Below are 20,681 nucleotides of genomic sequence, written 5' to 3' on the forward strand. Positions count from 1 at the left end.
AGACTCACCGTTCACCACCATCACTCCTTTGATAGCAGGGTAGTTCATCAGACCGCTCATTGCCATCTCAGGAGCTCTGTTGTGATTTGAGGCGAAGGTCGGCCAGCAGATTCCAGATTTCCCTCCTGCACAGACACAGCCTCTTTTATTTCTCCGTGTCCTCCTCGACACTGTTGAGGACATATTGAAGGCGCCTACCTCGAGGTGGTCTTGGGGCACGGTGGTCGTCGCTGTTTATTATGTTGTAATCACCAGAGGGCGCGGTGAGCGAGCAGTTGAAGTTCGGGCTGCTGCCGACGATCAAGGCCCCCTGAGCGGTGAAATACGGCTCAGTGCAAAGTTCGAAGAATTGATGGCGTAGTATTGAGTGGACTCACGTGAATCTCCACAGACTTGTCGGCGTACTGATGAAGGAGGGAGGGGGGTTTGTAGATGATGGAGAAGATGCCCATCCCGTTGTCCACCAGAGTCACGTCAGAGATGATGATGTTCATCTGTGTCTGGGGGGGAAAAGAGACATCGGCGCATGAAAAATGTGGGAGATTCTCCAACAAAAACATGACTTTATATTGCAAACTTTCACACTATTACTCCCTGGCTCTGTGTTGTCTACCATACCTTCTTACTATGGGTGAATAACTGACAAGATTCCACACCTGGAAGTAGATGCCGAAGTCATAGCTTCTCCAGATGATGAAGTCCCGGATGTGGCTGCAGCTATCCATACCATCCGCGTTCATGTAGACGCCATACAAACCGCTGTGGGCCTCGTTTTTCATCCACATCTCGGCGTTGTTCTGGTAACCTGCACCAGCACGACAGAGTCACGTGAGAAGGGCTGTTAACTGAACGTAATAACAAGTGACAACACGATCATCTCAATTTAAGCGATAATGTTTAATGTACTACAAACACAATCTTAGCTCTTTTTAGCTCAAAAGTCCTGTTACAGTGGACGCCCTTTGTTCATTGCCACCGATGGAAAGACTTGTACGACTTCATTCTACCTCTTCTTCTGTACTTTTTTTCACCTATTAATTTCTATGCATGAAAAAGCTCTTTTCAAGGTAAAAAATAATGAAATATTTAATAATTAAAACGCACAATTGAGTGAAATATTCTGATGTACAGAGGAAACGATCTGGTGAGTGACCACTGTATAGATTTTTAGAGTGGGGGGAAAAAGAAAAATGGTTTGAAATAGCGACCTTCTATGTGGTAAAAATAAAGGCTGACCAAGGTGGCCCTAAAATAGTTATAGCAAATTTCTCTCCAAATCCAAGCCGTTCTCCTGTGGTCCACCTCTATATATGTCTGGCCCGGAACAGACGACTTGAGTTCTTTGAGCAGCTGACTTCAGTCATCATAAGGTTAAGAGGCAGAAACGCAAGCGACACGGAGCTGGTAGCGCCGTGAGATAAGAATGGAATGCCTTCCACACATGGCTGGAAAGCAGCTTCATTTGTGAGGTGGGTGCTGCTACCTGGACATGGCTCTCCGTTGAAGCGATAGCCCACTCTCTCGTAAGCAGCCACGGTGTTGTGCTGCAGGACAACATGTTTGCCCTTGGTGGCCTGAAGGCAACACGAAACCAAATGTTAACTCAGGTTTTGAAGTCAATCTCAACAGCCCTCACCTCAATCGCAGCGTTCCATTCAAAGTTGAAGCGCTCCCTTCTGTTTTGGTAGGATCCGGGCCACAGCGTGAGCATCACCAGGTTCCGCCTCACTTTCACGTGGTCGCCCCAGATTCTGATACCTACAGGGCAGGAACCAATGAGGAGTGAGAGTGGAGGTGACGGCTGTAATCGCCTCTTGTCTTGTACCTTCCCCGACTGTGTGGTGAACCACGTTGTCGTCGATCTTGATGTTGTGGGTATCAAACACTCCGACGGCCGGAGAGAAGCCGTGGTGGAAGCTGCAGCCCTGAAGGATGGAACTGTCCTCCGTGACCTGCCGCATGAAAACAGGCAGTGAGTGGTCGAGCGGCAGCAGAGAGAGCTGGTCGAGCTAAGAAGCTGCAACACTGTAGTTAAAACTGTTTGTGTGTGTGTGTGTACCGATCCCAGGTTCATGAAGGCCACAGAGTAGCGGGGATCTGAGTCGTCGCTCCATCCCTCCTGACCAGAGTGGTAGAACTCCACGTTCCTGATGATGGCTTCACCTGGAGGTTTGGATTTTTCATATTCAACTTTCTTCAAAATGACTGTCATTTATCATAATATCAACAATACCCTTGTAGTCGATCCCGGCCCTCGAGAAAGTTCCCACCAGCAGCCTGGCTCCAAAGGACTGCGCCATCATTTCTGGATAATCCTGACCAATGATCTGGATTTTCCTGGTCAGGTGACCAACATCAGCAGCCAGAGTGTAGGTGATGCCAGTGTCCTCGACCGTGTGGTTCTCACCTGGACACACACACACTCACAGCAGTTCTTATGTGTTGCGGGGACATTTCATTGACATAAGCCTCTCACCAAAACAAATGGCTAACCTCAACCAGAACCTAAAGAAAACTTAAATTCAATTATAATGAACCTAAAAGTAAGGCTTGAACTTGTGGGGACCGGCCAAATGTCTCCATCAGATGCACTGTTTGAAACTCCCCCGACTGAGCCATTTATTGGTTTAGTTTCAAAACTTTCTGAACATTTCTACTCCTGCATCTCGGGCACAGTGTCTCTTATTAGTTTTCCCCCATGAAACCTCCCTTGCATTATTTACTTTTCAAATTTGATGACAAAGTCAAAACATTTTCAGCCATTTATTAATCATATGGTCTAATAACGCTGTTTTTTTCTCTTCCTTTTTTGACCATAACACGATACAGTGCTCCCACAACCCAGAGCATTTCAACACCCATGGTTTTAGAATTGGTTTGCGTTTTTGACAAACCTTTTCTTGTGAGTATGAAAGCGTTTTCAAGTGTCATGTTTGAATTTCTCAGCTAACAGATACTAAACCAGTAATGATGCAAGGAATGTTTCATTTTAACCTTTTCTTGACTCAGTATCTGAGAATATGATTGGTGGTGACTATACTGTTTATGTCCTCTGGGACTGACCGATGTGAGTGTAGTCCAGGGGTTGGTCCAGCGTCAGAGTGAGTCCGTCCGCTGACACCTCAGTGATGGTGCGTGTTTCAGTCTCCTTGACGTTGTAGCTGGTGCTGGAGATGGCCAGTTCGTCTCCAACCTGAGATCGAATCAACATGGTCAGATCAACGTGTCTGTTAAATCCACCACAGATAGTCGAAGGTGGTTTCACACAGCGACACCATTGGGACAGTTGCGTTGACAGCCAATAGTTCTGAAGGATGACTGACTGCATCAAATGGACCGACTCGAGTTGATAGATGTGGACAGATGTTGCATGCCATCCATAGTTTGGGCAGCAGTGGTCAGTATACTAAAGTGGCTTTGCTTTTTTATCCAATAGCTTTAAAAATGTTATTTTTTAGCCTCCATAAATTTCGTGTTTGACACTTGGGTTTGAAAAGATGAAGAAACTCTGACCTGCCAGGGGACAGAGTCCACCAGGTTCAGTGTTCTGGAGCCGGCCTCTGCAGTCCAGCTCAGTTTGGTGCGGTAGACTGACTGCGGTGGACCGTAGAGCTGCAGTTGACCAAACACTCCTGCACATGATCGACAACACGCACTTGTCAACTCATCAGATGCAAGTCGGAGAGGTGTCGAGCGGCCAAAACTCAAAGTTGTTACCCAGAACTTTGGATCCTTGGTTGGGCCCGTTGGGGAGCGGCCAGTCAGGAGTGTTGTGTTCTCCTCTCAGGATGATCTTTAAGCTACCTTGGAACCAGTCGTCGTCCCATCCTGCGATCATCCTGCCGCCCTGTCAACAAGAGAGTTTGAATGCAGGTTCTGAGGTTATCAGCTCGTGTTGGGAGACAGAGTTAGGGAGCCCAGATGGTGTGGACACATGGAGAGGAGAGGCAGTGATGGAGCAAGGATGTTGGTCAAAACAAATGTACGCAGTTGAGTCCGTGGCTTGCAAGTTGTGCTATTGGGCTGCTGGATGGTTAAAGTCTACCGAAGACAGGCCCAGGAGACGACAGAAGGCCCACCTGGATGGAGATGTAGGTGGCTTCGATGGTGAAGTTGGTGTACTCCGGAGTGGAGCGAGCCACTCTGCTGCTCGAGAAGTCCAGCGTGTATGGGATCTCCAGGACTCCGATGATGGTCAGTTTGTTGAGAGCAGGAGTGCTGGAGTCCAAGACCACCCACTCACCTGAAGAGTCCATGGCATCACTACGTTTGCATCCAAATCAAAGAGCTTTTGTGCTTGATCTAATGATGAGTCACCTGATGGGATGACCACATCGGAATCCTCTGTTGGCACTTGGAAGTTGTTAGCAGCCGAGCCCTTCCAGAAGTCCTCATCTGACCAGAGACTGGTGAGTGAAACAGCACATGGTTCACCCTTCACTGGCTGATGTTTGCGGAGCAGAGGAGTGTAAGCGCTTCAACATACACGAAGTCCAGAGGGCGGCGTGTGGGTACGGGGGCCAGCGTGGCGGGTGGCGGGGGTGTGGGCGCCACGCAGTCCAGGAAGAAACATCGGAACACCTTGAAGTTTACAGCCACGTCGCTCATGGAGCGGTCCACGCTCGCACGCCGCCGCCGCATGCTGTTTCGGCCAGAGACTGCAACAAGAGTTTCTCCAGATCAGGGACGTTCAGGAACAATAACACTGACCAAAGCATAGTTTTAATGCTAATGATAAATTGATATTAAAACACATTGTGCTTCATTAATTCATTTCTCTTTCACCCTCTGTTGACCAACCAAAGGTTTGGGGGAATATGAAAAATTATACATTTGAAAATATTTATTTAAAAGGCAGACTTCCATTATCCATTATTTCATGTGAATTATTATTATTTTTTACATTCTATCTCCTGAATAATTTATTGGAAACTTTAGATTACTTCCCTATTCTGAATGTACACTGAATTTCAGATGAACGCATGAAGTCAAAGTGAAAAAATGTTTTCTTTTTCTGTGTTTATAAAATGAAGAATTATTAATTCATGTATAAATTAATTGAATTATTATTATTATTATTATATACATTGTATATAGGAATATTACCTCCTTTTTTTTACATTCATGTAACCATCTATTTCATATTCATGCGTTTGACACAGATGTCATAGAGACACCTTTGCACCCACTTGTATGTCTTTATCAGACTACTGTTTCACATATTTCACTTGTTATTTAAAGTTTAACTTTAGCTCATATTGAGCTTTGTATATACACTTTCAGGGTAATAAAACACACGTGCCACATGATCACGGGCTGCTGCTGAGCTGAGTTTGACTCACTCATATAATAAAGGTTGTTGGTGTCCGAGTCGAAGTACCAGTCCCCGTTGCTGTTGTTGTTGAAGGTGAGCGGGGAGGGCGACCCGTCCCTTTTGTCGACGATTTGGAAGCGGTCTGGACTCTGGGTGAAATTGTGGTTGATGATCAAGCCCTGGTTCGACTGCAGGCCGGAGGAGAAGCGGTGTCACAAGGGAAAATATCACTGTGAAGCAAATAGACCAGGCAAGAGCCCAAAAACCTTGAAGCCGTAGAATTTTCCGGAGTAGCTGATGTTGGTGATCTGCCCGCCGTTTTCAAAATACATCCCGGTCGTCTGGCCCATGGGCAACAGCACCATCCAGCCCAACTTGTGCGTCAGTCTCTTCTTCATAAATGGGACACTAGAAAACCCTGCAAGACAACTATGAGTGAGGATAAGGTTTTTGAATTTGTACATTTCAGCAAACAAAAAAGGCCTTTACAGGTGACTTCATTCTGGAATAGGGACGATGATTTTATTTTAAAAGGTGAAAACTACATCTTGAACCTGAATTGAGGAGCAAAGAATCATTAGTTCACGGATTGCCCCCCCCAAAAGTTGAAATATTTAGTAAGTTTGTCTGTAAAGTAACTTAGTGACTGTAAAGTACATCCAACTACTGAACTTTTCAAGTGTAGTCTGGAACAAATGTCACTGCAGCGGCCAACGTGTTTTATATTTTCAACCAGGCCAATGACCCATTCCCAAATAAATAAATATATAAATAAATAAATCAATAATCTTGGTTTGTTTTCATCAAGTCAAGTCCAATGCAACTGTAGTTCAAATAACTTGACTTGAGATTAAAAAGAGGACGAAAAAGTGCACATAAGGTGGACGCCCAGTGCACTTCACTGTCACCGTCACTTCTTTGTGCTGTTCCTTTAATAAGACTATCTATTGTCAAGGTGGACCTGGATCACGGGTGGAAATAACTACGCGCGTTATATGATGATTCATTACCAAATTCATTGTACATGATGGCGTTCTGGCCCTCCAGAGAAGAGGGTGTGGGATTGTTGAAGGCAAAACGACTGAAATCCACGGTGTGGTCACAGATGGCGCCAGGGAAGCCCACACTCCACTCAGCACTTTTGGTGCAGTGAGCAGGGTCCAGGAGGTTGTTCCAGGGCACGACCTTGTGGTCCACATTACCTGGGTTACAAGGCAAAACATACATGTGGTGATGTGCTGCAGTCTTCTTTTTTAAACACATTCTTTAAACACATTTTTTTAACACATTCATTTGCCAAGTATAATATGCCTGTATCTATCCATCTCCCTGCATTAGCATGAGCATCAACAGCTATAACCCCCTGTAGTGCTGAATCCAAGCAGGAGTTGTTTCAGCTGGACTCTGTTTGAGCTGGACTCAGTTTGTTTGGAAGCTAGACTTCAGAATGACCGGATAATGGATGGAACCGAGGCTGCTCTCTCATTGTTTCCATCCTGATCAGAGTTGGAAAGGTACCGTTTTGTTGAGTCTGATTCAAAGGGAAGGTGCTGATCACGTTTCCATGTGCTCTTTGATTTGGTATTGCTGTTCACCAATATATCCATCAGGGGGAGCAGCCCAGAGACAAAAGTTTATGACAACAACAAACTCCAAAACCAACATGGCCACAGTGGGAGAAGTATTGATCATGCACCTCTCGCACTAAAGAGGAAACGGAGGCAACACTGTAGTAGGTGGCGGTCGCTGAGGACGGAGAATTTCCGTCATTGTTGTGTCTTTACTACACTGCCCCCATGGAAGCGTATGTAGCATTGAGCATAAATGGGCCTTAACTCCTCGACCACAGTATGAAATACCATGGTCACTATTGGTGGGAAGCAAAGAGGTGCTGACTAAAAAAATCACAATGTTCAAGACGTCTACTGACCTGTAAGGGAACCGTCCAGATCCAGAAAAAAGGCCTCATGCTCCCACCTGAAGCCTGCCTTCTGGCTGGAGTTGAAGTACTCTATCCCGCTATACCTGGAGCCCCAGCCGCCACAAAGTTCTAAACACACCCCACCGACGGTAGTCACACCCAGGGCAGTGCAGGATCTTCGGTTGAAGTTCACAAACCGGGTGTCAAGAACACTCATGCCATCGTCGAAGGGAACAATGACGCCTCTGTGAGTGCAGTAATCCTCTCCAAGTTTGAGCTCATCCAAATAAGCCACGATTAAGGAGTCCTTCACCAGTGCCCCTGCTTCTTCTACGCCAAAGCCAGACACAAAGTTCCGAAAGATGCGCTTGGCCTCAATGCCCGCCTTCTCGTTGTTCACCATGGTGAAGTTGTGAAACTGCACGGCCCCGACGTTGACCCACTCGGCGCCTTTCTCACAGTTCCACGTGGTGAGACCATTGAAGACAGCTGGTTCAGGAATGCTTGAGCGACAGGATCCGCCTTTCATTGGGAAGAAGTCTTGGAAGATCCAAATGCCGAACCAACCCTGAGAGTGCACTGTGTTGTTGGTAAACTCTCCCAAGGGCACCTTCTTCTGACAGACATTTGGGGTGTAAGACGGGCCGTCAGGGTGCAAATGCATCCGGTACCAGAAACCAAAGTGAGTGCCTCCAGCAGCGTGGTTGTGCCGGATAATGTTATTGGGGTTTGTGACCCAGTAGGCCGCAGGAGTGACATCATCATTAAGCAGACTAGTGCTCTGTTTAACAAACACCGCAAGGTTGTACTGGAGAATGTTCTCCGTCTCAATGCCGTCCTCGATGAAGAAGGCTCCGCCCATGATGTCGTAGATTACGTTAAACTCCACCAGCAGCCGGTGAGTGTTGTGGATGGTCACAGCTCTGTTGAAGGTCTTCCAGAGGGAACATCCCCTCACGTAGGACTTGTAGTTAATGTCGCCCATTAGATGCCAGTGAATGGGGTAGCGACCCAACCTGAATGCCTGGCCGGCATTGTAGACCTGTAGAGACAGACCATTATATGACTCTCAAAACTGCATTAGTATTGAGGCTCATAGCTCGCTGTGTGTTTGAGAGGGACGGACAGTGATCAAAGAGTCAGGGTTGGGGAAAGGGACGGTTTGTAGGACAGAGGTGGAAAGATGCTACTCGTCCACTCGTGTTGCGCACAATGCTCCTCTTAGTACACACTCACGGCGACGTTTATTGACACTTGTAGACGAGCCAAGTTTGCTCTGTAGTTTAAAGGTTAGCTAAAAACTAAATGCAAGACCAAACAAACGCGCTCCAAAATGTGAAGAGAGAAAAATCACTGTTGTTGTTTGCTGAGGCAAAGAATGTTGAAGATTTGTCTGGAAATTCCTCAAACTAGAATAAACTCATGCAAAAGATATCGTGATAAAATCGAAACAAATTTAAAATAAATAAATAAATCATGATGTATTTTTGATATATTGCATGTCCCTTTCTGGAAACATTTAAAAACAAATACATTTTTTGGATTTGGATTTTCGATCAAGCAATTGTTCTTTGGCCAAGGCACCGTTGCTGCTGAGCCTTGGGATTTTTTCAATGTACAAGTGGTGGCGTGGCGTGAATAAGGTTGTAAAACAGTGTGTTAAGAGACTCTGGAACAAAAAAGAGTCTCGAGAGGAAGATACTGAGGTCTTGGAGTGATGTGGATCATGTTGAGAAATTTGGAGACCAAGCTGGTTAGGACGTGTGAAGAGGAGTGACAGTGTTGTTGGAGAAAAAGAGGAGAAATACAAGTTTGTGGACGTGAAGACTAAGGCTAAGGCTAAGATGGAGGAGGCTGACTTGTCAAATGACAAGATGAAGACGATTAATGGAAGATTGGCTGTTCATTTGAGGTCTATGTGTATTGGACGACAATTATCGCAATGGACAAGATTCTACACTCGCCTCCACCGTGGGGAGTAATGGGAATGAAAGTGGACAGGCACCTCAATGTATCCTATTCTTCCAACAGCCAAGTTCTCATTGGGTCGAGGTGCGTGGAACATGATGCAGCCGCCGAATTGATCGCTTCCTATTTCCTCACCAAACCGCCCTTGGAAACAAGTTTGGGTGGCGAATTCACCTGTAACACAAAGAACACAAATGAACTACGGCCCACTTGCAGCCCCGTCTGTATTTGGCAATCCATGCTCTTGGAGCTCTTTGAACACGGCCCATTCTCTGCGTGAGGCTGTCGGAGACATTGCTTAAATGACTGAAGCTTATCGCACCTGTGTCAAAACCGTCTTCACAGGCTTCGATCTTGTCGCTCCACTCGTCATTAATGGACCCCTGGACCTTGACGTTCCTTGTGAGCAGTCCCACCTCAGCTTTGGCCTCAAACACTGTGCCCTCTTGCAAAGTCACACTCACTCCAAGATGCTCATAGGTGAGCGGCTCAGTGAGCGTGAGAGTCAAACCGTTAGCAGACACGCTGGCGATCGTCCTGACCTCATTCTCTTTTTGACTGTGTCTGATGAGCCAAAGAAGAAGACAGTTAGCGTTGATACCCCTTTTACTTAGGGTTGTTGTTGAAGAATGTTGAAGAAATCATGCAAAAGACATAGTATAGTAATTTAAAATAAATAAATAAATCCTGATATATTTCTGCCACGTTGCCCGTCTCTTTCAGGAAACATTAAAAACAAATACATTTTCTGCAATTCGTTCCTGCAAATACCATGCCAACATAGCACGTTTTATGATAGACATTTGAATAGGAAGAATCGGAGAACCTGCCCCTGATTCATGCTAGTACTAGGAAGCAAACATAGGGAAGCTTCTAAACTCAAGCTGAGGTTTTTTGGCTCTAAAAAGTATATCAATTTTGGTCATGTACCTGTGGCCAGTGGTGGCGATGACAATTTTATCACCGGCTTTCCATGTGACCTTCTTCTCCAGGGTGATGGTAGTCGCACCCTCTGCGGCTGTTGCAGCAAGGCGGGTCCAGGTTTGGGGAACAGGCATCCCTGGAGACACAGGATTACAGTAGTGACTTAGAGCAGAGCAGAGCTGTGGAGGTATCGATATAGAAAAGCATCCCTGCAGGACAATGACCTCATGAGCGATGTGTCAGTACTGTATTTGGATTTAAACATTCTACACATAAAAGAATGAACATGAAAAGTCTCACTGTTAAAGGTTTAGCAAAAGCAACAGAACCTTCTACAGACCTTTTTGTTTAGAACTTTTAACCTCATCCGCAGACGGGTCGAGGATCTAGCAGTTGAAACCAACCATATCCCAATCCTCATGAATAAGCAGACCATGATAGAGTGACAGTGAATGGTGTAGAAAACAATAGTCAAGGTCAGCACCATGCAAGTCCAGCGTTCCCTCGCGGACAGCCAGGGTCTTGGCACCATAGATGGGAAGCTCTGGTGCACGCAGAGCTCCGTGAAGTGTGATGGTGGCTTGGTGCTGGAAGGGCTGCTCCTCAGTTCCGACGACCAGGTGTCCCCCACCCACGATCAGAATGTTTTCTGCATGCAGCTCAATGTCAATCTCGTCAAACACCAGCGTTCCACCTTAAAGCAAAGAAATGACTTACTACCGCCTTCTATGAAGAGCTACGTCATGGAGAAGGGGTTATGTCTGACTGCCGGGTGCATCAGTGTTTGGGCAGTGTTCCCAGTGACCCAGGCAGCTTCCAACACTCACCTTGGATGAGGAGCATTTTCAGCACAGGGGTGCTGACGTCAAGCAGGATGGTCTGTCCTTTGGTGATGACCACGAATGAGCCTTTCTCAGGTGGAGACAAGCCACCCCACGTGAACCTGGATGACCACACGTCCACGTAGAAGAAGTCTGCGCTCTCCTGCAAGTAAACACACCAAATTTTCAAACCAAAAATTGACCATCTTTTCAGAGGTGGAGCCCAGAGGTGAATGAGTACCTGCTTGGCATCACCCTGGCCCTTGATGCTGACGACGACTTGGGTCTCCTGAGACCTGGGCTGGGCGTTAGTCACGCAGATGATGTGTGAGGTGTTGATGGACTGGATGTCACAGACAGAACCTGCAATGGTCACGTTGACGTCTTCCACATCGGTGCTGCAAGAAAGGACACGAAGAAAGATGTTAGACAATTCTGGAAGTACCCCATAAAGACGTCACACGCGAGACTGTGTGTACACCCTCTTAGTGTCCCAAATATCAGAACATAGTTTTACTGAAATACATGTCTGTAATCTAGAAACACCAGCTCATATGTACCAACAGGGTGACGACGACAATGGTCTCAGTCCCTCTGCACCTTCATAACCTTCAACAGGAACCTGACCTCGCCTTAAACACATACAGTTGACACGTCTTTCCACCTTTACAACATCTGTCCCAGTAGACTTATGTAAGCTCTCATTTGGCCCAAATATTTCCTTGGCCAAATAGACCTAAAGACCTATTTATGCCAGTAGTTCCACGCATGTTCATGTCACACATTCTACTGATTTGAAGTTGATGTCTTTTGGCTATTTGTAAGGTTTTTAAGTACGGTACCAGCGATGGTGGTATAGTGGTGAGCATAGCTGTCAGTTGACCCGGGTTCGATTCCCGGCCTTTTTTTCCTTGGGAATTTCTCTTCGGAGATTTTGGGAATTTCTCTTCGGAGATGAATAAAGTATTTATCTATCTATCTATCAGACATCCACTACATGGTGGACAGTTTTGCTGACTACGTTTAGCTCCTTGGTCCAACCATTTGTCCTCCAAGTAACTGCTTTAGCAAAATGTGGAATGTGACAATCTTGGAGCTAAAAAAACACCCTGCTAAAAACACATACTGACAACCTGCTATGAACATTTTGCAGAAGAAAGCTACACAAAACAATATTACTATTACATTAATAATCAACTTCAATGTGTCTGTTTTGACAAAAAAAAAAATGTTTTCCATGTGGAAATTGTAGAGTTTATTGTAAAAGTGGTTAGCAGAGAGCGATAGCGTAGTGTAGAAGCAAAGGTCGAGCTTGTCCAGTAACTTGAGTGCATGGAACTGATAAGACAGTATATTTCTTTTCTGAACAATCCAAGAATGAAGAAAAAATGGATTCAAGAAGGGGCACTTTTCTTATGCGGAGAACAAGACGGAAAAAGGGAAGGTGCCCGAGCACCACTAGAGGCGTATCAGTGACTAAACTGTGGCTGATGGGTGCCACACTGAACTAATTTGACTTTGTTTGTGTGTGTGCCAAGGTCATAAAAAGAGACACCAGGAAGAGAGATAGCATCTTTTTTTGTCATTGTGAAATTATAATATGATCTGGGTGCCTCCCCACTTCATCTGCTTCACCTGAAACCAGATCCGCTGATGGTGAGTGTGGTGCCTCCGGCCGTGCCTCCTCTGCGTGGAGACACTTCGGTGATGACTGGAGTCAGGTCGGCTCTGTAGGTGTAGGCATTCGGTATGGACACGGTGTCCAGCTGCGTGTCCACCGTCACCTCGCAGCGCAGCTCCGACGAGGAATCTGACGGGAGACAGGAACGTCAAGATCCGTGCGAGAAGACAACAGGTCCATTTACACGTGTCGTCAAGCAAGAAAGGTTTTTTGTGAACGTTCCCCGTCTGTCACTTTGACATGTCGACAACGTGCCTGAGAATTAAATGTTAGCATTTAAGATTATACTTCAAAGAGAATGACAGATGAAGCAAAAACAACTTTGACTGGTCCGACCACATTCTCGACAAACTCAAATGCAATGTCACATTTTCAAAAGGACAAGATCAGTGAGATCAACGGCCTCGTTTGATTTTAGACGCAAATATGTGATGTCATTATTCATGCTGCAGATACGCATCAGTCTGAAGACTTGGTGAGGAAAGACACACAATTGAGGTATGTTTCAAACACGACGTAAACATGCAGCGGAGAGAGAGAGAGACAGTGAGTGTGATAACTGGTGAATACCGTTGATCGCAGGAGTCCGGCAGTAGATGAGAGTTGACGTCGACATCTGTCTGAAAACTTCACATTCCTCGCCACAAACCTTCACGGTTGAGTTGAGCGGGTCGAAGCCAGAACCTTGGATGGACACCAACGCGTTGCCAGCAAAACTGCCTGATCCACAAATGTGATAAGAGCATTAACAAGCGTGCTGAAATAGTAGGAACATGAGGGATGACATAAGATGATGTCAACAAAACAAAACAGTCGACATAAATACTAGAAGGAGAGTCACACATTTACACCTGATTTCCTCAACCATGCTGTTACCCAACATTGAATTTGTACATTCAGATCCGTTTAAAGCATTAAAAATAGCATTGACAGCAAGTACTTCAATGAGACAGGAGGTGGCAGAAGCGTTACAGAATGTCCACTGAAGCTCATGTAACCTCCATAGCAGAGACAATAAATCTTTAAAGCAAACAGTTGATATCATTCAAATTGTAAAAACAGAAATAACTGAGACCGATGTGTGTCGCCGGTGGGCATCAGCACTCACCTTCGTCTGGATGGACGCTGCCGAGGGACAGATCGTAGTGGAACTCCACCTCAGAATCAGCATCGCCTTTGTCGTGGTGGTTCACCACCACTTTGTAGGTGCCTCCAGGGTTCTGTCCGGCCGTGCACACTATCTCCTCATCGCTGATCGAGGTCACGTTGCAGTCCATGCCGTTAATCAGGACGGACACCTGCCCCGGGTCGCTGCCGAATCCAGAGCCAGACAGCGTGATGACGGTGCCGATCGTCCCTGCGTTGTGAATGTAACAAGGGTGAGGTGGAAAAGAGGGTCACACAAATATCATTTAGACAAGCGCGTTTACCATTAACAGGAGAGATGAAGTCGACCACTGGGGTGTAGTTGGCAGAATAGTTGAAGGTGAGAGAGGGAAAGGTCACGGAGACGACCTCAATGTCTACATCAACACTTCCTTCAGTGTGCGGCGGGGTCCGGCAGTTCACTTTCCTCGGGGTGATGTCCTGGATCTCACAGGCTTGGCCATCCATGGTCACAGCGGTTTGGCCAGGGACAAAACCATTTCCTGTGATGGTGAGACGAGTCCCGCCCTCCAGGCTGCCCACCCCCGGCGTCAACTCCGCTTCCGCCACGACGTTGATGGTACCGTCGCCGGACGCCAGGCCTTTCACTCGCACGATCACCACGACTTGTTGCAGTCCTACAGGGAGGTCGGTGACTTGGGTAGTGATTTGGTTGTCAGTGACAGTGAGGACATCCAGCTCCTCAGAGTTGATGAGCAAAGCCACACCATCCTCCTCTTCTCCAAACCCGGAGCCTGAGATGGTGATAGTGGTGGTGGGCTCAGTGATGCTGCTCGGGGAGATCCCAGATATTGTGGGGGTGACAGACGCGGAGAACGTGAAGGAGCAGTCGGAATGACAAGAGGCTGGAATCCTTCCTATTTGAACTCGGGCAGTTCCTGTTTTGGGCAGTGCAGGAACAGTGTCACAGATGATCTCTGTGTAGGTGACATTCACCACCCTGCAGGGCTCGCTGGCCAGTGTCACAAGTCCTTCAGAGAATCCAGAGCCGTGAACAGTAACACGTGTGTGTCCGGTGGAGCTACCGATAGCAGGTGAAACGGAGTTGATCACTGGCAGCAGCGCGAAGCCGCGGTGGCGTGCGTTAGCTATAGCGATGATGGCGGAACCGAGATTGTTGACATGAACAGCCACAGGAAACGTAACAGCGACGGGGAGTCCGGAGTTTGCATTCAGTTGACAGAAGATGTCAGTGCTAGTGCTGTTGATAACCTGGCAGGGCTCATCTCCCACAGTCACCTGGGGAAGCAGAACAACCAGTCAGGTGTGCAAACAAGAGACGGCCTGCAGATGCGCAGCAAAAGAGTAAAGACCATTTTCAGGTCAGAATCGCAGTCCTGGGTTGTTACTCACCTCAACGGCACAGGCAGTGTCGGTGAAGTGGTTACCGCTGATGTGGATGACCTGATGGTACGTTCCCTGGTTGGGAGAGATGGAGAGGACCTTAGGGGAGGCACAGACGGCCATGCTGAAGCTGTGGTTCCCTGATAGTGCCTCAGTCTGTGGGCACCCGGAGGAGACAATGCACCCATTGGCCGGGACACCACTTGAGTCTTCAGAGAGAAATGAAAGGTTGCCAGAGTCAAAGAATGGGTCAGTGTGTGGTGTCTAGGTGTCTGGCTACACAAGCCCCTTATTTAGGATGAACAAACTTGCCTCCAGGTCGGTGTTCGGCTGTCATCCCTCGCAGACTGACACTGACAGGAAGGTGTTTATCCTCAGAGGGTTTGACAACGTAAACTCCCTGGAGTTTACGCTTCTCATCTTTATCAACGTATCCTGAGCTGATGTAGTAGGTTTTTGGAACGGTGAACTGGTATCTGTATTTCCCTGCAGAACAGTTCAAAAGTGACGTCACATTTTATTATTGTTTATTATATGATCAAATGTAAGTCAAACCTTCACACATAAACTGTGAAAGAAACACAATTAATCTGCGATATTCAAACTGTTGAACACAGTGGAGCAGTGATCATAAGTCACAGGTGTCACAAAGTGCTTTATGGTTTAAGTCATCTTTCACTTGTCCCTAGTAGTGCCGAAATAAGAATGAAAATAGTTTCATGACCTCGATCCTGGCTGTCTTAAATCAAAGCGTACCGTATCACTACCACAGGTTTTACATTCCCACTTGCGAAGATCTTCACAATATGATACATTCGAAATATTAGCCCCACCCACTACATTTAAAAAGGAAAATATATCTTCACACATAAGCCGCAGGTGCAGTGGTTCTCTCTGCGCCGTAGAAAGGTTAGTGGTGCTCCCGGCTTAAACTGGCTTTGAAAATGACTCACGAAAAAAACTTTTTTTGGAGCACTGTCAGGTAAATAAAACTTTTGTGATTTCATCTGTTTGATATGACGAGGCTCAATATTTTTGCAACATGATGCTCAGTAGCCTGTTACAGCGAGAAAACGAAGCAGCATATAACCTTACTTTAAGACTTTTGTTTTTTTTTTGAGTGATGTTTCCTCACTGAGGCACTTGCTATCAGGGCGTTGCCCCAATGAGATCATCCTTTGGTCATAAATGTCCTCTCCTGATAGAGCAAATTTCCTCCACAACTTATTCACAAATGTAAATAAATAACATTGAATCAAACTCAACCACAGTGTAGTTTTATATTTCCAAGCCCGGTACCTTGTAAAGTGCCGATGTCTCCGCTGCTGAAGGCTCCATTATCATACACCGTGCTGCTGGGTTGTGCAACAGTGAAGACTCTGTACAGAGAGCTCATCAGTCCTACTGCCTTCCACTGCCACTCCACTATGTCACCGACGGACAGTAGGACACTGGACGGCTGCCAGGCGTATCCAGGTCCGTACTCTGAGGGGAAGTGGTAAAAGAGAATTAAACACAATAGAAATGATGAAAAAACTGTCAAAATAAATCCAATAAAAGGGCTCAACTTCCTGCTTCATTCTAAAGAATTGCTTCAACAACAAAGAACAAATTTAAACACAAAAAAATGCTACTACAAATTAACTTCAAATTGCTCAAAATATTTAGGCTATTTATGATGTACACACTGAATTTGTGTTCCTGTCCAAATGAATCACATAAATCACAGCAGTCAAAGAATTCCATTTGACTGGGCTCTATTTTTAGAGCTGCTTTGTCCTTGGTGTCGCAGGTTATTTGCTTGTGGCTTCTGAAAGAACATCTGAACCTGTTTCTGGTGAAATTGTTGCGAGTCACGCCTGACATGTGAACAAAGAGATGTGAAACCCCAAACTACCTCGGTGGGAGCCCTGGTTGGTGACAACCGTGCGTTTCCAGCCAGGTTTTGTCACACACTGCAGTTCTTCCTCAGAGGCAGCCGTCACCTCACACTCTACTCCACCTGTAACACACACACACACACACACACACTTGGGTGAGCTCATGAAATCCGAGACGGCCGAATCAGTCAGTGACTACGCCCTATTGTTCAGTGGACTAGAATTAAATGTGACTCACCGATGGTGACTTTGTTATCTGCGATGCTTTCACTGAAGCCAGATCCAGTGATGGTCAGGGTGGTTCCGCCGTACAGAGACCCGACTCGCGGGTATACGCTGGTGACCTCAAAGATGTATGTGATGGTCGTGTTGACTTCATCGCTACAGAAAGGTAGACAGCGTCATGACTTTGCAATGGAGACTCTTTAACTGCAGTCTGTATCAAGGGTCTAGGACCAACTGGTACTTCAGAGCTTTCAGAAACTGCTGGGCCAGACTGGAGAAACGGTGGCTCAACTCCTACTAGTGATAGGCAGATGAGGTGTCATGAAACAGGACTGCAGGGTTGCTGAAACAGAAGCCACTAGATGGCGCAAAGTGAGCCTCATAAAGTCGTAGTGAAGCTGTAAAACCGAATATATTTCTATTTGTTGCGCGATAAAATAAATATAATAATAAAAATATAATAAAAAATAATAAAAATTTGCCATAGTTCTTGTATCATAATACTCACCCCTTACATTAAAAAATATTGACACATTCATGATGAATAATGGGAATACTTAAAGACATTGGCCAAGAATTCAAATGTTGTGTATTCAAATGGTGTTTTTTTCATCATTGTATCATACAGAATTTAATTTTTCATTTTATCTTTTATATTTTTCATATTCAACCTGATTTTTGTCTCTCACAACAGCCACAGCGTATAATATGAGTAACCATATTTGGCACTGTGGGAGGAAACCAGTGTTCCTGAAGGAGATTCACGTCAAAGGTTTTCTATTTCCGAAAATGCGATTTCACGGTCGCAGTGATTCTCTTGTGTAATTATTGAACAATAATAATGACAATCTTGCACTGATTTTTTTTGTCTTTATGAATAAAATAATTTCAGCTCACTTCAATTTCAAACAATGATCTTTGGTCTACTGATGGACTCATGGCACATTATATTGTATGTTGTCATATACTGTATTGTCAATCTAATATTTAAATGATATACATGCAAATACATGAGATATACATATACATTTTATGTAAGGAGCTAGTATCATGAATACAATGCCAAAGCCAATCTGCTTTTATTATTTTCTGTTTACCCCGAAATTAATACTTTCCCCACTCTTCAAACTGAGAAAGAGAAATTTTATGTAGTAACACTGAACATATAAAGAAAGCCACATAAATAACACGTTTTCATGTTGTTAGATTTTGAATTATAATTTAATTTCATTCATAATTCAGAATTAATTCATCTGAGTTTGGTACAAACCTAAGGAGCAACTTGAAAGCCAGCCAAGAGGTGGCTCTTTTAAACAAGATGAAATTCCAAAACTTGAACTATGATCAGTTTTTTTTTCTTTTTTACTTTTTAATTTTTACTAAGTTAATTCCTTTTTCTTTGTATTGTTATTTCCATGAAAAACTCAATCATTCATTTGGAAATGACATTTCTGAATGAGTTGTTTTGTGTCGCTGTCATCATTAGATAAAGATAATGTGAGTAGTTGTTGTGTGTGAGGCAGTATGTGCTGCTTGCCACCACATCAAAGCAAGTGTTGTTCTAATGCCGAATATCTCTGGATCTGATGAGCAGCACGATATCAGCTTTGGGCCTCCCACGTTATCTCCAGAGGGACCAACAGCTCAGCAGCAGAACAGCGTTTTGACATGGACAGAGACCGTGATACCGTCTACACAGCTGATGGTGACACGCACCTGATCATGGCGAAGCCATTGTTTCCAACCTGCACATCAACCTGGTGTTCCCCCGGCGGCAGCAGAGGAAGGACACACATGATGTTAGTCGACGTCCATTGCGAAACAGCGCATTCCTTCATGCCCACGAGGACAGTGCTGCCGCTCTCGTGTGCTCCCAAGTTGGAGCCCACGATGATGAGAACATGTTCTCCTGAACAGAGAAAGGCAGGTCGGTTTTCAGTGGGCGAAATAGAGACGCCAACAAGCTGCAACTACAGTCCATTGACAGTCTAAATTGGGAAACCAATGTGGGCCCAAACTGTACCTAACAATGAGAAAAACATCAGGGGTTTCAATTTGAAAATGAAGCAAATTAATTGTTGGTTTTATAAATAAATATTCCCGATTCTCTCGATCGCATTTTATTATTTGATACCAGAATGATCAAATGTAAGTCGAATAAAGGATAAAAATTGTGTTATATGAAATATTTTTAAAATATTCAGTAAATAAGTCATAAATAAAGTAATTCTACATTTCAGTGATACGAAGCATTTGTGTGGCTTTAAAACCTGCTTCCATTACAGCTGAACTCCTGATAACTCTGAAACAGACAAAAGCCAAACAATTTTCTATTTTTGGAGCCGACGTCATTAGATAACAAATGAGCCTGGTCCTCGTGAGTGTCACGCACCGTCTTCAGTCTGGAGGTTGAGAAGAATAACAGGAATGTCCCCAGAAAACAGTTCAGAGGTGAGAACAGTCATGACGGATTAGCCAACAGCTTCTTTATCTGCCCGTGACAATGGCAGTCAGGCAAAACAATACACAGGGTGCTGAGCTCTCAAGCTCCTCTATGTTATTAAAATGTCAAATTGAAGTCCCTGTCAATCAAAGTGACACTGGCACTGTGCTATTAAATGTTCTTGCGGCTCAGTGACATAAAGGTCAGAATCCTAACATGTGATTTGTGGACTATGATCTGTCAGGACTTCAAGTCTTCTGTGTTCTGAAGAGTCCCACTGTATCCAATTGTCTCTTGTTTTTGGTGCGAACTTTTACCATGAATTCCACGGCAAAAAAATCACGTCTTCTTCCCCTTTTTCTTTCCTACCATTTGACATTTGCAGCAAAGATTTAATTTTTTCTATGTAAAATGTGCCTCTGTTTAATTCATATCGAGCTGTTTTGTACATTGTTTATTCAGTCAACACATAAATTCAGTTATTAAAAAGTCAATGATGCATATTTATTTGTGGAATAATAAAAAATGATTAAATTCTTCTTATATGGTGCTTTTCAACCCATATTAGCTCAAAATAGTATGTTAACATTTCAAACACTTTCATACACTTCAAAAATCACTTACAAAAAAGGCAATTTTTTCATCCAATAATTTATCTGGTAATGGGACATGGATGGAATGATGATAATTACATGTAAAATTGTATTCAATATTCACAGTAATTACTCATTAAATCTTTCTTTTTCTAAAAACACTTACTTAAACCTTTATTTTCTGGGGTTTGACCCGCTGGACGCATATGAGATGAACCCAAACAAGACCACGTAAACACAATCTTGTTTTTGTTTGCACATACACATTTTTAGGCGACAAAATCCAGGCCAAGAAATACTACAAATGAACTCCTGTGAGACAGTGGAGAATCCAGGGCTCACATCTTTTACGTTTCTTTCACAATCCACCTGTTATAGTCTATATACTACTGCATCTTAC

At 44.8% G+C, this 20,681-nt stretch overlaps 1 protein-coding gene across 2 annotated transcripts in view; it reads right to left on the reverse strand.

The window, feature by feature from the left end:
• pkhd1l1.1 (PKHD1 like 1, tandem duplicate 1) overlaps positions 1–20,681 on the reverse strand; it is a 42,680-nt gene that overhangs the window by 4,941 nt on the left and 17,058 nt on the right. For both annotated transcript variants that reach the window (XM_053863295.1, XM_053863294.1), the window contains exons 34-68: positions 18,962–19,154; positions 17,259–17,401; positions 17,038–17,142; positions 16,440–16,625; positions 15,453–15,626; positions 15,150–15,349; positions 14,060–15,035; positions 13,738–13,986; positions 13,200–13,349; positions 12,584–12,758; positions 11,190–11,346; positions 10,955–11,111; positions 10,612–10,821; positions 10,134–10,263; positions 9,526–9,767; positions 9,241–9,377; positions 7,245–8,277; positions 6,325–6,516; positions 5,581–5,732; positions 5,343–5,502; positions 4,487–4,658; positions 4,318–4,406; positions 4,080–4,243; positions 3,718–3,847; positions 3,514–3,632; positions 3,064–3,193; positions 2,234–2,407; positions 2,060–2,163; positions 1,826–1,952; positions 1,637–1,758; positions 1,484–1,574; positions 657–805; positions 378–500; positions 199–310; positions 9–125 (exon numbers count right to left, since the gene is read on the reverse strand). In XM_053863295.1, coding sequence (XP_053719270.1) covers positions 9–125; positions 199–310; positions 378–500; positions 657–805; positions 1,484–1,574; positions 1,637–1,758; positions 1,826–1,952; positions 2,060–2,163; positions 2,234–2,407; positions 3,064–3,193; positions 3,514–3,632; positions 3,718–3,847; positions 4,080–4,243; positions 4,318–4,406; positions 4,487–4,658; positions 5,343–5,502; positions 5,581–5,732; positions 6,325–6,516; positions 7,245–8,277; positions 9,241–9,377; positions 9,526–9,767; positions 10,134–10,263; positions 10,612–10,821; positions 10,955–11,111; positions 11,190–11,346; positions 12,584–12,758; positions 13,200–13,349; positions 13,738–13,986; positions 14,060–15,035; positions 15,150–15,349; positions 15,453–15,626; positions 16,440–16,625; positions 17,038–17,142; positions 17,259–17,401; positions 18,962–19,154 — 7,044 coding nt within the window. The remainder of the gene's footprint in view (positions 1–8; positions 126–198; positions 311–377; positions 501–656; positions 806–1,483; positions 1,575–1,636; positions 1,759–1,825; positions 1,953–2,059; positions 2,164–2,233; positions 2,408–3,063; positions 3,194–3,513; positions 3,633–3,717; positions 3,848–4,079; positions 4,244–4,317; positions 4,407–4,486; positions 4,659–5,342; positions 5,503–5,580; positions 5,733–6,324; positions 6,517–7,244; positions 8,278–9,240; positions 9,378–9,525; positions 9,768–10,133; positions 10,264–10,611; positions 10,822–10,954; positions 11,112–11,189; positions 11,347–12,583; positions 12,759–13,199; positions 13,350–13,737; positions 13,987–14,059; positions 15,036–15,149; positions 15,350–15,452; positions 15,627–16,439; positions 16,626–17,037; positions 17,143–17,258; positions 17,402–18,961; positions 19,155–20,681) is intronic.

The sequence above is a fragment of the Synchiropus splendidus genome, chromosome 4 (genome assembly GCF_027744825.2).
Source record: "Synchiropus splendidus isolate RoL2022-P1 chromosome 4, RoL_Sspl_1.0, whole genome shotgun sequence".
Classification (NCBI taxonomy): Eukaryota; Metazoa; Chordata; class Actinopteri; order Syngnathiformes; family Callionymidae; genus Synchiropus; species Synchiropus splendidus.